The sequence below is a fragment of the Pinus tabuliformis genome, chromosome 6 (assembly GCF_031772625.1).
Source record: "Pinus tabuliformis cultivar Carrire ecotype Pingquan chromosome 6, CPIR1, whole genome shotgun sequence".
In the NCBI taxonomy this organism is placed as follows: Eukaryota; Viridiplantae; Streptophyta; class Pinopsida; order Pinales; family Pinaceae; genus Pinus; species Pinus tabuliformis.
In genome coordinates this window covers 1,488,701,071-1,488,716,092 of record NC_142292.1, presented here as the reverse complement: position 1 = coordinate 1,488,716,092, position 15,022 = coordinate 1,488,701,071, and the positions used below count along the sequence as shown (strand labels likewise).

At 36.6% G+C, this 15,022-nt stretch overlaps 1 protein-coding gene and 2 non-coding genes across 3 annotated transcripts; 1 reads left to right on the top strand and 2 right to left on the bottom strand.

Moving 5' to 3' along the window:
• The first annotated feature begins 1,023 nt into the window (after nucleotides 1-1,023).
• Nucleotides 1,024-1,560, top strand: LOC149264278 (uncharacterized). Its single transcript, XM_089397907.1, has 2 exons — nucleotides 1,024-1,435; nucleotides 1,526-1,560. Exons 1-2 carry the CDS (start codon nucleotides 1,024-1,026, stop codon nucleotides 1,558-1,560), a joined length of 447 nt encoding a protein of 148 aa, XP_089254033.1.
• Nucleotides 1,561-14,468: 12,908 nt separating this feature from the next.
• Nucleotides 14,469-14,555, bottom strand: LOC149264277 (small nucleolar RNA U31b). Its single transcript, XR_016261429.1, has one exon. It is a non-coding gene; the product is annotated as a small nucleolar RNA U31b (small nucleolar RNA).
• A 25-nt stretch (nucleotides 14,556-14,580) lies between these two features.
• On the bottom strand, nucleotides 14,581-14,664 carry LOC149264276 (small nucleolar RNA Z196/R39/R59 family). Its single transcript, XR_016261422.1, has one exon. It is a non-coding gene; the product is annotated as a small nucleolar RNA Z196/R39/R59 family (small nucleolar RNA).
• Between the last annotated feature and the right edge of the window lie 358 nt (nucleotides 14,665-15,022).

The following is a 15,022-nucleotide window of genomic DNA, read 5'->3' as shown; positions in this document are numbered from 1 at the left end:
TTCGGAAAAGCACTCCTTTGCAAGTCTCTTTACAGAGGTATTTTTGGAGATGGGCCATGGAGCAAGGTTATAAGGGCGAAATACTTAAAAGGCAGGAGCTTAGAATACTGGTACAGAAGGAAATCCATTGGCATAAGGAAGGGTTCGACAATTTGGCAAAGTCTCAGGAAAGTTCACCCTTTCTTCTTGGAAAATCTAAGATGGAACCTTTTCTCGGGATCTAGCATGCTAATTGGCTTTGATTCTATTTTAAATGGTCAGGATTTCTCTTTCCCTTCTCCGTTGGTACGCTTCCTTCATAGATTGGGATGCTTCTCGTGGGACAAATTGATCAAAACTTGGTCAGATTCTATCCCTGTCTGGAAGGATGGGGAGGACCTGCACCTACCACAAACGCTGCTCCCTCTCTGGATCTCTGTAAAAGAGAGACTTAATAGCCTGGGGATTTTTCGATCGGGATCCAAGGATTGTTTGGTCTGGTCTCTTCCAAAAGCAAAACTGCCAGTGCATGTAAAGGATATCTACGCAAAAATGATCTCTGTCCACGCTCGAAGTCATGGTCTTCTTTTCCCTCCTTGCCTCTAGGAGGCAGCATGTCCTCTTAAAATGATTATATTTTCTTGGTTGGTTTTTGGGAACAGGAATCTTACTTGGGAGGTCCTTCAAAGGAAAAACTGGCAGGGCCCAAGTAGATGTGCCATGTGCCACAACGCAGAGGAATCAAACCTGCATATGTTTTTTCAATGTGCCTCGTCTCTCCATATCTGGTATGATCTATCTTTGTCTTTTGGTTTTCCTTACCTTATCTTTCCTTCTGTACAGGATGGTTTTAAGTGGTGGAGCGAGAAATGTCTATCCTGGAGATCTTTGTTTATTATTGACTTTTGGTTCTTGTGGAAATGGAGAAATGCACAAATATTTCAAGAATCAAAGGAGCCTCTTAATTCAATTCTACAACGCATTATGGCATGCTATGAATCTTTTCATCGGGGTGATATACAATCAAAAAAAGTATGCAAAAAGATGCTGGATATCTTTTCCTTTCAGACTCCTGTTGCGTTCTTTGATGGAGCTGAGCGCAACAATAGCTATGGTTGTGGGGTCTTCGTCGTTATAAATGACAGCCTTCACTATTCAATATCTTGGCATGGCGGTTTTGGCTCAAACTCTTTGGCGGAGGCTAGGGCTCTCACAGGGCTGCTCGCCTTTTGTGTCTTCTTAGGCATCCAGTCTATTTCAATATTCGGTGACTCGAAATCGCTCATTGATCATGTAAATGGATTGGGCATCATAAACAGTCCACACCTCCTTGGATGGCTAAGCCGTATCAAGTTCCTTCAGAACTCGATAAACCAGATTTTGTTTCAGCATATTCCCCGTTCCAGGAACGCCCAGGCTGATATCCTCTCAAAGGATGGTCTTGGCATGCCGCCAGGTATGTGCTCATTATCAGTCATGCATGAAGGAATCTCTTTCCTCATTTAGGATGTCAGTATCAATGGAATGTGACTCTTTTCCTTGGCAGGGCCTGCGAGCTCACTGAGCTTCTGTTCTTTATGAATGTGTATTATCTTGCAATCCTTAGTTGTTTTGTTACTTCTGCGGCTGAATGTTTCTGTATCAAATCTGATAAGTAGATATGGTTATGTTTCTGCTTTAGGTTTTGATGAACTGTAAAAATCTGTCCCTTTATATAGTATCTGTTTTTGGGCACCTCATTGGCCCCTAAAAATTGTTATGTATTGCAAATCTTTATATTTTCTTAATATAAATCCATTATGTTTTTTTTCCTCTGAAAAAAAAGAGAAGGAAATAATACTGCTAGATACTTATAGTAAAAGTGCACAACAATATACGATAGAATTGCAGTTCTCTCAACTAAATTGACTAAATTCCTTTAGAGTACAAAAGTAAATAGATTTAAAAATTCACTGAGAATAAAATCGCTTTGTTATTTTTATACAAGCATGTATAACTAACTAAATTAACTGTTTTGATATATACTCGTAAAGTGCAAACTACGAACTAACTAAAGTAAAGCAAGAACTTTGAATAAATGGAATTTGAATATATAATATGGATTACATGAGCTTTGAATCCACATATCAATTAAGGGATTTTGACGATTTTGTATTTACCAAATGTCAAAATCTCACTTTGGAAAAACTCGTGTCATATGGGTTTTCAAATACAAAAAAGAAATCGTGGGATTTTCAATCACCATGATTGAAACTAAAACTTGGCATACTCGAAAATGGCCATTATTAAAAATATAACTCAACATTCTCATCATGGCCATCATGCATGTCCATCAAATATTAATTTGTCAGGTATTGATGGGCATATTGCACACAACAGCTTAATCCAAAAGTTCTCTTTACCAAAGAAAACTAGTCGTGGTAAGCAGGGTTTGAACTAATGAGGAATAATGAAATACAACCCAATTTCAAAACAATAAAATTATATTCTCAATCCCCATAAACATATGAAATTTAACTAATAAGATTGAATATAGTTTCAACTAAAATTAGGAATAATTGAACACGGCCCCAACGGACAAGTGAACTCAAGACATCAAAAGAGAAAATAAGAAAATAAATAAGATTTTGACAACCTAAAAATAGCAGGTGCATAATATGTTGGAAAATCCAAGGAGTTGGCACTTAAATGATTTCCCTTATTAATGACATTATGTTGTGATGTTTTCATTATTATTATTAGTTCTTTCAATTTATCGTTTCTTATCATCAAGACTAATGCCAAGCAACAAATAAGAGAGTACACAAGATGTAGGCACAATGCTAGGGAAAAACCCCACCCTTTGGAGAAAACTCAGTCAAAATTCTTCCTTCAATAGATTCAAGATGAGACGACTAAGACCCTTACAATCTGGACCCAAGACATCCTCCATCAAGTCATCCTTGTAACTGTGATAGCACCGAGTCCTTATCGCTATGATAACAACAAAATCATCTCATTGTGAGACCTTGTCACTTTGGCAACACCGAAACCTCCTTTACTTCATCTAAACCTTGTCATTGTGGCAACACGAAAACCATCTAGTAATAGCACCGAACTGTGGTTACCGAGAGCATCCCTGTGCCTAATCCAAGCTCTATTGTGACACCGAACATCCTCTCTATAATATGAATTGCTCACTATGATGTCACAGAAACTGTCAAAAGAACAAGCTTTCTCAGTGTTGTCACATCGAATCCTTATTGTATTTGCACCAAAATCCACACTACTATACTGTGATATCCGAACTGCAATTTTAGAGATAATCCAAACCTTTTTTTGAGATATATGAGAGATTCTTTTATCGGTTGTGGAGCAAGCTATAGGCTAGTATATAGTGTAGTTTGTCCATAATAAAAGAGATGACATTACTTCATGAACATCAGTGTCTACATTTATGATGAGTCAGACTTGAGTTCAGTTAGATATATCCAATTTGATGATGATCTTATTGAATTCAATAGAATGAGACTTTATGGATGCGTCTTTGACCAATAAACAAATTGAATTTAACCCATATAAATAATATTAAAGCCTACAATGGAGGCTTGACCTATAACAATTGACCAAAGCATTAAACCCATGCTTTAATAAGTCAATTGAGTTAATAATAAAAATTATTTTTGCTTTATTTTGACAAGTACCTTAAAATATGACTCAAATACAATTAATGAAGGCTGAACCTAGTTACATTTTCCAACACTCCCTATTAACTAAGGATGTATTCATATTTACATATAATCAAAGAGGTACATGGAAGATCTCAAAACAAATCATCTATGAAGAAGTTTAGGTATGATAATGACGTGGACTAGATCCCTGTCCATGGCAATCTATCCATTAGTCTCTCAACAATTTAGGCACTGCAATGCCATGGAATAGATTCTTGACCAAGGAAATCTATTAAGGTGGGACTAAAATGGACTCAAGCTTTTAGCCTCTCTAGGTACCATCAAGCTTACTTGCTAACCAACCCAAAGATCCAGGTGTGTGTGAAATCGCAATGAACAATGCCACCTTTCCATCTTCGGGACATAGATATCAATACAAAGTGTCGGTTAGATGTCCTCCCGAGAAATGCTTCACTCACAAAGCCTCACCACCCCTTGATCATGCAGATCAAAATAACAAATCTCTCCTGATCAAACTGATCAGTGACCAACATGCTAACAAAACCTCTGAGAGATTTACCTGTTCAAACACATCCCAAATCAATAATATACTTTCACATGTACATAATCAAATACAAACCTCCAAGGTCTTCTAGACAACTTGATGTTGCTTCTCAACTTTTCATAGTAGGACTATCAACCAAATCTTTGACAAAAGATTCCTCAATCATACACTTTTTCTTTCCTACTTCATATGTAGCAACATATTCTTCAATTAGATCTTTCTTTCCTTCTTTCAGCAGCACCCCAAAATGCATTCTCCAATTTCCATCTCTCACTCAAGGCTTTTACTAAAACTTACGATTGTTAGTCCCGGTCTAGTGCATGACACATGAAGTAGAGAATCATATATTTCACTCCCTCTTAAATAGAGAGGATCTAAATATTCCTATATAAGGAATATTATCAATCATCCTCTTATCCTTGAGAGATTCCTTTCATTCAATTTCCTACTTAACCTAGGGAGATTTCATTTAGACTCCCTCTTAACTTAGGAAGTTCTACGACATCAGAGAATATTTCATGCCTTCCATCCTTCTTATAAGAGTCATCCATATATCATGCTTATCACATCAATTTTACTTATGATCATCTTCACCAACTTGAAGATGATGTACCTGCAAAAAATAGATACAAAGTAGAACCAAAATTTTAGAAGCATGAAGTTAGCCATATCAAAATCTTATAACAATGGAATCATTTAGAATTTACAAAAATAATCAACAAGATACTATACTTCAATACTTCAGCTACTTGTCTAGGTTTAGTTACAAACCCTAAATCAAGATATCGAACTCATTATATCTAGGCTTTCAATATTCTTTCAATGACAAGTTCCTTCAAATAGAAATCCCTAGAAACAAATCAAATCAATGAATCTAACAACTTTCAGGATTCATATGTTAGACTTTCTAATAGGAATTCATGTAAACCCTAGATTTTATACATTAGTTTCAACAATTAGAAATCAATCATAGCTTAATCAGCATCATGACTAGCATTTACTATGGTTTGATGTAAACCCTATATTTCCATTTACAAATCCTCATAAATCACTATATAAATCCATAGATTCCAGATTGTCATATCACACATACTAGAGAATATAACTACTACTAGGGTTTAGCTACAAAACCCTAGATTTATCAAACATCATCATCCTAGAACATCAAACCTTCACTAGGGCTTGTTTTCAAACCCTAGGACTCGTGACGATAAATAATTAGGTCAACACATATGTCTAGGAATTCATTATCAATCATAAGCATAAGACATGTAAGGAAATATCAACATATTAGACATATACCTATCTAGACCAAGCTAGGGTTTTAACCAAATGAACACATAACTAAGGTTTCATTCCTAGGATTTTAAATATATAACAAGGGTTTTGCTTATAGACCCTAGCAAACCCTAAGGATCTAGGGTTTAAATTCATAATACATCAAACCCTACTTTACCATAACATCATAGGTTTGGGATTTCAGACACCACCATTTCAACCCTAACAAGTTAGGCTTTTTCATGCTCACAGCAAAACCCCAACATGACATCATCAATAAACATGATAGAAATTTAGACTTCCATCAATAACCCTAAGTAGATTAGGGTTTCATTCATTTTCAACATATCCTTAGGTTAGGGTTTTCTAGAGAACCAGTCTAGGGTTCTATAGTAATAATCAAGGATGTAACAAGGGTAGATTTATCAAAAGATGAATCACTCTGAACAAGAGTCTTTATGATTCAAGTTAGCTAGACATAGTGATGTTAGTAATGTAATGCAAACTTCAAAAATAGGATGATCATACCTTTAACATAATCTTGTAAGGAGTACAGTTTGAGGCATACCTAGAGATGTTCCTTAGCAAACTTGATAAGGATTTCTTGAAGTGTTCTCTTTGTATTAAGCCATCATCTTTTATGCTTGTAGTACATACTTACAAGAACAACATGTAATACCAAGGACATGATTTAATTTCTGATCTTAGATATTTTACATAATCATGTAGGATGTAATCCTATAATAAGTTGTTCATTCTTTCAATCAAGAGTAGAACCTTTCTTTTGACATCCTAGATTATTTATAAACTCTAGAAAAAAGATATTAAGGTTCTAATCTAAGGAGTACTATATTTATCCTAGTATAGTTATAAACAATGACCATATTAAGCATTAAAGATAATAGAAATTTAAATGCTTATGAACATACGTACCTTGTGAATTTGATACCTATGATTTCATTAGACTTGTTGCAAGTGTATTTTGTTGAGTAATGAGTAATTATTTGATTTCCTTTAGTTCATTACTTGTTTCTTTCATTGTGCCATCCTTACTTGTGTCAGACTTTAATCAAAACTTCTCTTTTATTACATTTATGTATTGACTTCATTTAGTCCTATGATTGCAGCATAGGTGTGTCTTGGTTATGTAGGTATTAGACCAAGGTTTTGGTTCTGTGGAGGCATCCCTAAAACATTTCATCTTCCACTTGTTATATTACACTGAAACTTCACTGAAATGCATCTACTATGGCATCAAACTGAGGTCGCTTAATTCCACCAAAATTCATCTTTGAAATATATAGCGAAGTTATATCTTTGTTGTAGCTTTACCGAAATGTTCATACTATGCCATCACTGAAAATGCTACTAACCCATCCTAGAAAAGATCTGAACTTATTATATCACTTAGGTTATGTTACTTAGATCATTGAAATCTTCTCTCTATGGTGGTATGGAAACAATGATTGCACCTCAATAAGAATTTACCAAAATGACCCTAGATTTACTGTGGAGTGAGGTATACCCTCATTCTTAAGTTGGCTTGAGCTTGAAAAAAAAACCTTCCTCAAATATTGTATAAGTGGTCTTCAAATTGCCTTTGAATGTGACCATATCTCTGATACCATGTTGGAAAATCCAAGTAGTTGGCAGTTAAATTATTTCCCTTATTAATGACATTATCTTGTGAATTTTTTGTTATTATTATTAGTTCTTTCAATTTATCGTTTCTTAGCATCAAGAATAATTCCAAGCAATGAATAAAAGAGTACACAAGATATAGGCACATTGGCAGGGAAAAACCCCACTCTTTTGGGAAAACTCGATAAAAATTCTTCCTTCAGTAGATTCAAGATGAGACGACCAATGCCCTTACAATATAGACCCAAGAAATCATCCATCAAGTCATCCTTGTAACTGTGAGAGTACCGATTCCTTATCACTGTGATAACAACAAAATCATCTCACTGTGAGACCTTATCACTTTGGTAGCATTGAAACCTTCTTTGCTACATCTAAACCTTATCATTGTGGCAACACCAAGACCATCTAGTGATAGCACAAAACTATGGTTACGAATACCATCCTTGTGCCTAATCTGAGCTCTGTTGTGACACTGAAACATCCCTTTTGTAATTCGAATTGCTCACTGTTATGTCACTAAAATTGTAAAAAGTATAAGCTTTCTCACTATTGTCACATCAAATCCTTCTCATTGTATTTGCACCAAAGTCCACACTACCATACTGTGATATCCAAACTGAAATTTCAGAGATAATATGAACCTTTTTTTGAGATATATTTGATCTTCTTTTCTGGGCTGTGGAGCGAGGTATATGCTAGTATATATAGTAGTTTTTCCATAATATAAGAGCTAACATTACTTCATGAACATATGTGTTTACATTTATGATGAGGCCGACTTGAGTTCAGTTAGATGTAGCTGACTTGGTGATGATCTTATTGAGGTCAAAAGAAGGAGACTTGATGGAGGAGTCTTTGACCAATAAATAAATTGACTTTGAACCATATAAATAATCCTAAAACCTTCAATAGAGGATTCACCTATAAAAATTGACCCAAGCATGAAACCCATGCTTTAATAAGTCAATTAAATCAATAATAAATTTTTTTTTTTCTTTCTTTTGACAAACACATTAAAAGATGACTCAAATACAATTAATGAAGAACGAACCTAGTTACATTTTCCAACAGAATATATTCCTGGAAAAACGTTTATTAATGCAAAAATAATATGAAGCAACAAGTGAACCCATTCCCTCTTTATAACTGCAATGGCCTAGCATCAACACACGATTAGTCGCTAAAAACCTCTTTCTAACAATGTTTGAGCTATAATAATTCACATCTAAACCAAAAGGATCAATTTCGTAACAGAAGGGTAGAAGTCGTGAGCTGTGGCACAACCTCCAATAGATATTTGTGGTGGATATTTTTAGCCTAGAAAACCTCATATTGGTGCATGAAATTGTTATCATCACCGACCTAAAAAAATATAAGCATCTAATTAGATAAAGGATCACCAAAACTAACATAAATTCAAAGTTCTCTAAGACGGTTGATATATACAAAGCATCAATGTTGAGAAATGAAAACAAGAAATTCCAGTGTAGTTTGTCCTTGAATTAAACTGAGAATTAAAATCGAATTCTATTCTCATAGAAACTTGTAAATAGTTAATTAAGTTTAATTGACTTAATTAGATTAGGAATTTCGAGTTGTAAGTCTTTCTATAGGCATGTATATGTTCTCCCTAAATTTTAGGGGTCAAAGATAGCTTATTTGAGTTGTAATTAGATAACTCAGTTTGACTGACTTATGGTCAATTAAACTAATTCTAACTATTTGTGGAACTAGTAGAGGATTAGTAGTGAGTTGGTGGACTGGTGCATCCTCAGGTGCTACTCCGTCTGACTGAAGATTCCCTCATGATAAACTCATGCATGCTAGCTCAGAGAAAGACCTACTTGAGGCTAAAGTGCAGGAACATTGTACTATGAGTTGTATGATTTTCTGAGTTGTACAAATCATGAATGCAATCAATTATGGACGTAACTTTTGATTGTGAAGCTTTGGAAGCATGATTTCCCAACTGAATATGGGTTGATCCTCTTGGGAATTATGCAAGGAAATAGGGGCTTAGTATGTAGCGGGATTGGCTAAGTGTTGGTAAGTGTGGGCTTCTGAGGTAGAGAGTTGATCATACTTGTGCTGAATTGTTATTGTGAGAAAATGATTTGTATTATCACTCATGTTTCTAATTAATGCAATAGATAGTCAGGGTTTTGAGGAGTGGCTTTCCCCAGAGAAACAATTATGTTATGTGTCATTGATGTTCTTCCTCTGGCTGATTATTATTTTCATCGATCATTGGTTTCCACTGTTTAAGAGTATAGTAGATTCTTGTCTTGTGTTATAGGAAATTACATGAGATGTGAATATATAGGAAAATATACATGGTATCATAGCATGATTTGTATAAAAATATACATGGTATCGGAGCTGAAGATAGTATACTAGAGGAGATTTCAAAGTTTTGAGTTTTGGGTTACTGGTGAAATTCGATTTCCAATATGTACTTCAAGATAGAAAGATGGGATTCTAAGCTTTGCGTCTCGAGTATGCCTTAGAAGGTAGTTCGAATTATAAAGGCTGGAAGGAAAAAATGTGGGTTGTGGTAGAGGATAATGGCTTGAAGGAATTAGTTGATAAATGCATTCCTATGCCAACAACATTAAATGCACAAAATCTAGCTGAATCGAAGAAGTGTGTGGTGAAGGCGAGGCAGATAATCCTTGAGGGAGTTCGAGACCAAACTATCTCGAGTCTCCATGGGAAGGAAAATCCATATGCTATGTGGAAAGCATTGAAAGGCCTATTCCAGAATAGAAATGACCATAGGAAGTTGGCATTGAAAGACAAACTTTGAAAACTCAAGATGGAGAAAGGCGAGACAATTCCAAAATACTTAACGAAGTTCACTCACTGTCATGATGAGATTGGAAGTGTTGGAATAACAGTTTTCGGGGATGATATGGTGAGCCTAAATCTCTTAGGCCTTCCCAAGAGTTGGAATAGCTATCAGGACTCTGTCAATGGGAGGGACAAGTTGCCAGATTGGGAATGATTGTGGTCATATTTGAGGCAGGAGGAGATCAGAAGGAACACTAGAGATGGTTCCTCATCAAAGACCAATGATGAGGAAAATTGTACCTTTGCGAGTAAGGCAAGGAAAGGGAAATGGAAGGAGTCCCATTCCAAATCATATTATTTCCATGGAGGTAAGAAGAAATACAAGAAAAAAGTTAAGTGATTTCATTGTCATGAGCTGGGCCATTTTGCTACAAATTGTCCACTCAAGAAGTCCAAGAAGAAGTCCTTAGGAGGAGTGGTGGGTGAGGCTTTGGCCTCTCAATTCGAATTGGACTTTACTCTCATTGCATGCATGGTGTCATCAATGATGGGTAGTGTATGGTATCTTGACAGTGGAGCTTCATTCCACATGACTGGTGACAAGGAGTTGTTTAGTGACCTAGAGGAGAAAGATCTCCAGATGCATATCGAGATGGGTGATGATGGGAGGTATATTTCTACTGGATTCGACATGATTAAGAATGGTGTTCTTCTCACTTTGAGGGATGTTATGTATGTCCCCGAGTTGAAGAAGAACTTAGTATTGGTTTCCATGGTTGATGATAGAGGCTATGATGTGATTTTCTCGAAAGGAAAGGCATTCCTTCAACACATAACGGTGTCAAGTAATGAAGATAGAGATTTGAGTCAAGAATCTCTATAAGCTGGAGGTAGAGGATTGTGCTACTTTGAGAACAAAAGCAAAGAATTTGTAGAGTCGAGACATTGGTGAGTTTTGGCACAGACGATTGGGCCACTCGCATCATGGGGCTTTTAGAATCATGCAACAGATCTCTATTGGTCTTCCAAAAGGTATGCTAGAGCAAGTTGATACGTGCAAGGGGTGTACTTTGGGAAAATACACCAAGGCTTCCTTTCATGGCAGAGACAGTCGAGCAAAGGTGATTTTAGGGAGAGTCCATTTATATGTGTGTGGATCATTCTCAATAGCATCGATGACCAAACATAGGTATTATGTTATATTTTTTGATGACTTTCGCATAAATGCTAGATATTTTTCATGCAGAAGGATCAAACTTTCACAAAGTTTTGTGAATTTAAAGCATTGGCCGATAAAGAGTTTGGAAAGAAGGTTAAAGCACTGAGTAGTCGTAACAGTGGTGATTATGTCTCAAATGAGTTTAAGAACTTCTGTGCAGCAGAAGGGATTAAATGGGAGTTGACGACACCACATAACCCACAACAAAAAGGGGTGGCTGAGAGGAAGAACATATGCATGGTAGGGGTAGCATAGGTGATGTTGCATGATCAGGGCCTACCACTACACTTGTGGGCCGAGGCATGCAACACATTAGTTTATTTATAGAATCGTAGCCCACATCGGATACTTGGTACGAAGACACCAAAGGAGGCTTATTTCAGTAAGAGGCCACATGTTGGTCACTTCAATATTTTTGGGTCATTGGTATATTTCCATGTGACCAAAGATGCATGAAAGAAGCTTGAGCCAAAAAGAGAGTTGGGGGTATTTGTGGGGTACACTGATACACCTCACAACTATTAGGTGTACTTGTCGACCAGTAGGATGACAGTGGTTCTCAGGGATGTTAGATTCGATGAGGAGAAGGCCATCCGAGTTTCCCTTAAGATTGGAACTTGAGCTACATGAAGTTGAGGAGCTCTTATATTCTAAGGTTGAGAAGCTTCAGATTGATGTGGAGGAGACACATATAGAGAATCCAAGAGTGGAGGAAACCACAAAGGCAGAGTCTTCTAGAGATGGGAGAAGGTGCACCAAAGAGGCTGATAGGTTATTGCATGATACACAGGAGAATGTAGGAGCACCCACATCTTAGCGCAGGAAGAGGAGGTCACCTGAGAGGTACACTAGATACATGGCTCTTATGAGCAGATGTGTTGAGACAAAGCCATATTCCTTTAAGGAGGCAGTGCAACAACTGGTTTGGGTTGATGCCATGGTGGAGGAGTATGCCTCCATAGTTTGTAACAGTGTTTGGGATGTGGTCCCAAGATTGAAGGACAAGTCAGTGGTGACCTCCCAATGGATTTACAAGGTAAAGAAAGTTGCAGATGACAGTGTGGAGAAGCACAAGGCCAGGTTTGTGGTCTGTGGCTTTTCATAGGTAGAGGGGATTGACTACGATGAGATATTTTCTCCTGTTGCAAGGTACTTATCGATCAAATCTATATTAACACTATCAATGTAGATGGGTTGGAAGATACAACATACGGAGGTAAAGACAACCTTCCTTAATGACACAATTGAGGAAGAGGTGTACATAGAGTAGCCTGAAGGTTTTGAGACCTTCGACCGTGAGTCGCATGTGTGCTGACTCAGGAGGGCAATGTATGGGCCGAAGCAAGCACCCCATTCTTGGTACACGAGGATCGATATCTACTTCATGGAGTTGGGCTTCACTAAGAGTGAAGCGGATGTGAACCAATACCACATAGTGGGGGAAGGTAAATTGTTGATCATTGTGTTATATGTCATTGATTTGATTTTCAAAATTGATGATCAACTGATCAAATCTTGCAAGGAGGACCTTGCAAGAGATTTTGAGATGAAGGACATGGAGCTCATGCATTAATTTCTTGACATGGAAGTATGGCAGGGTGATGGGGAATTATTTGTGTCTTAGGGAAAGTATGCCAATGATATACTAAAGAGGTACTACCTGGAGAGAAACAAACCCATGGAGACTTCTCTAGCAAGTAATTAGAGGAAGGAGGATGCTACTTGTGGGGAAGAAGTGGAAGTTGTTGTTTATAGGCAGCTTGTGGGTTCACTCATGTATTTGGTGAACACACAACTAAATATGTGCTATGCAGTTAACCAACTTAGTCAAGTGATTGTTAGGCCTACCAATTTGTATTGGAAGGCAAAAAAGAACGTGTTGAGATACCTCAGGGGCACTAATCAGTATGGATTGTGGTATAGATAGATAGAGGGAGTGAAGCTTCAAGGATTCAATGATGCAGAATAGGCAGGGAGTCCATCTGATAGTAAGAGAACATCAAGAGGGATATTCAGTATTGGGTCAACGACAATTTCTTGGTACAACAAAAAATAGAGATTGGTCACATTTAGTTTGGTTGAGGCAAAGTACATGGTTGTAAGTGAGGCAGTATGTGAGGCCATCTAGATGAGGAAGATTCGAGTTGGTTTTTTTGGTCAATAGATGGATCCAATTGTGATTTACTGCGATAATGAGAGTTGTATCAAACTCTCTGAAAATCCATTTTTTCGTGATCGGTCAAGCATATTGATATCTGATATCATCATATTTGATATTGTGTATTGAGGCGTATTATGTTGTTTGAGTACGTTCCCACGGAGGAGAAAGTTACTAAAATTTAGACAAAGGAATTATCAGGATGTAAATTTGAGTTTCACAGAGATAGGATTAGGGTAACTGATAATCCCTTTCTCGTTGAGAGGGAGTGTTGAGAAATGGAAAAAAGAAATTCTAGTTCAATTTTGCCTTGAATTAAACTATGAGTTAAACTATGAATTAAAATTGAATTCTATTCTCATATCGACTTATAAATAGTTAATTAAATTTAATTGATTTAATTAGCTAAAGGAATTTTGAGTTGGAAGTATTTTGGTAGTCATGGATATGTTCTCCCTAAATTTTAGGGGTCCAGGATGAGTTTATTTGAGTTTTAATTAGATAGCTCAGTTTGACTTAGTGATGGTCAGTTAAACTAGTTCTAACTATTTGTGGAACTAATAGAGGATTAGTAGTGAGTTGGTGCACTGATGCATCCTCAGGTGCTACTCTAGTTAACCGAATATTCCCTTTTGAGAAACTCATGCATGTCAGTTAAGAGAAAGACCCAGTTGAGACTAGAGTGCAAGGATAGTGTACTATCAGTTATATGATTTTTTGAGTTGTACAAATCATGAATGCAATTAGTTATGGGCCTAAGTTCATTGTGCAATTTTGGAAGCATTATTTCCCAATTAAACATGGGTTGTTCCTCTTGGGAATTGCGCAAGGAAATAGGGTCTCTGCAAGCAACATAAATTGGCTAAGTGTTGGTAAGTGCGGGATTGTGAGGTAGAGAGTTGATCATACTTGCGTGGAATTGTTCTTGTGAGAACAAGTTTTGTATTATCATTTCTGATTAATGCAATAGATAGTAGGATTTTGAGCAGTGGATTTCCCCTGAGAAACAATTGTGTTATGTGCCATTGATGTTCTTCCTCTTGTTGGTTATTGTTTTCATCGATCATTGGTTTCTGTTGTTTGAGAGTAGAGTAGATTATTGTCTTGTTTTTTACGAAATTACATGTGATATGAATCTACAAGAAAATCTACATGGTATAATAACATGATTTGTAGAAAAATCTAGAATCAAAATGTAAAATTGTTAATCACCACACATCACAAAATAAGCGCTACTTATACTTGGGAAACTATTAATCCATCATCACATTCCACATATAGTACAAACGAATACCTGTGGAGCTTCAGCCGAAAGATGGTGATTAATTGAAATAATCATATTCGATCATGGACTAGCATGTTTTCTTCATCTTCAGCTGCACCACGATAATAGAAATATAGACCTGAACAAAAACATTGAAAGCCAAAAATGCCTCAAAACACAAAATTACAAGATAGAATATACCCCAATAATCATACATACAGAAGCGAGGCAGTTGTAGGTTTAGACAATAGACCAATAAATGTGAGTAGTTAAATAGTAACAACAGAAGCACAAACCTAATCTGTGTTGCAAGACATGTTAATCTTTCAATATTGGCCTCATCTATGAGATGCCTTATCATTGCTTTCTCTCAGACATCAGATACCAAAGGATACCTATAGAATGCAGCTTTGGCATTTCAGATTACATGTCTGCCATAAACCAAGTGCGTTTATGTCCTTTCTATTTCCTCTTC

Coding starts and splice junctions, on each gene's coding strand:
- LOC149264278 (XM_089397907.1), top strand. CDS start 1,024: ATGCTGGATATCTTTTCCTTTCAGACTCCTGTTGCGTTCTTTGATGGA. Junction 1,436..1,525: donor TGGTCTTGGCATGCCGCCAG/GTATGTGCTCAT, acceptor TTTCCTTGGCAG/GGCCTGCGAGCTCACTGAGC.